Consider the following 1,099-nt stretch of genomic DNA (forward strand, 5'->3'; position numbering starts at 1 on the left):
GGGATTGTAAACTGACAAGGTCCTTGCAATCTGTGAGGTCAACCAAAGGTTGCCTCGCCTAAAAAAAAAAGAAAAGAAAAAAGAAACGAAAGCACAAATTAGCCAGACAGCACAGTTGTGTCCAAATACCACGTCCGTAATTCATGTCTGCTCACACCCCAAGATGCCTGATGATTGGATTCTAACTGACGCTGAGAAGGCACCTCCAGATCCTGTGGATGTGAACAAAATGGGACTTTGAAAACATGCCAGGACCACAAACTTTTGAGGGAAAGCAACACATGGTTTCTTTAAAAAGAAAAAAAAAAAAAGCAATTTGGCATCTATTCATAGAGAACGAGATTAAATTTAAAGGGAGGACCCCTGACTCCATCTGGCTCTCTCCCCATTGGCACTGGGGAAAGACGTTAGAGCAAGAGTTAGGGTTATTTCTCGTCTCTTACGGATTTTCTTCTCAGGGATCAAATATAAAATCCAAACCGACCTTTGTTTCAGAAATGGTCAACTGGACATTCTTGGCTTCCTGACTGTTTGTGCTCTCTCTCGAGCCACTTTCAAAGTAGAGTGACCAGCTCTCAGTAGCTTCTTGGAAATACACTTTGTTCTGTTTTTTACAGTGACAATGAATCCTAAACCTGAATGGTGCTAATGTTTTCGGAGAGAATCAGCCCTGGAGGGAGCCTGCTGGGCCAAAAGAGGATGAAGAGGACATAAATTTAATTCATTTCAAATCAACATAGACACAAGAACCTTTTGCTGTTTCTTCCAACACCCACTCTTCCTAATGATGGCATCACCTGTACTCGGAAGAATGTGCAATTGAGAAGTACGAGGAAAAGGCCTGGCTGACATCCATCTCTGAGGGTGGAGGAACCATATGATACACTCACCTCGAATCAATGGTTGATCCCTCTCAGCCAGCCTCTCGCTGACTGCACTCACTTCGGCCATGCTTTCTTTGTCCTTGTTACCTTTCTGTTTCATTCCTCAGGGTTTAAATCAGGAGGCTGTTTTATCTATGGTTTCCTTCTGGGTCACCTTGTTACCTAATTAGCTTTGGATAATTTCCTCTGATTAGTCAAGGCCTTTGATAGGTCAA

General features: G+C 42.9%; 1 protein-coding gene across 1 annotated transcript in view; it reads left to right on the plus strand.

The window, feature by feature from the left end:
* Nucleotides 1-1,091, plus strand: part of TMEM154 (transmembrane protein 154) — a 40,589-nt gene extending 39,498 nt beyond the window's left edge. The window contains exon 7 of the mRNA XM_015600674.2: nucleotides 618-1,091. Coding sequence (XP_015456160.1) covers nucleotides 618-633 — 16 coding nt within the window. The 3' untranslated portion in view covers nucleotides 634-1,091. The remainder of the gene's footprint in view (nucleotides 1-617) is intronic.
* Nucleotides 1,092-1,099: the final 8 nt, after the last annotated feature.

This window comes from Pteropus alecto, unplaced genomic scaffold, assembly GCF_000325575.1.
Source record: "Pteropus alecto unplaced genomic scaffold, ASM32557v1 scaffold50, whole genome shotgun sequence".
In the NCBI taxonomy this organism is placed as follows: Eukaryota; Metazoa; Chordata; class Mammalia; order Chiroptera; family Pteropodidae; genus Pteropus; species Pteropus alecto.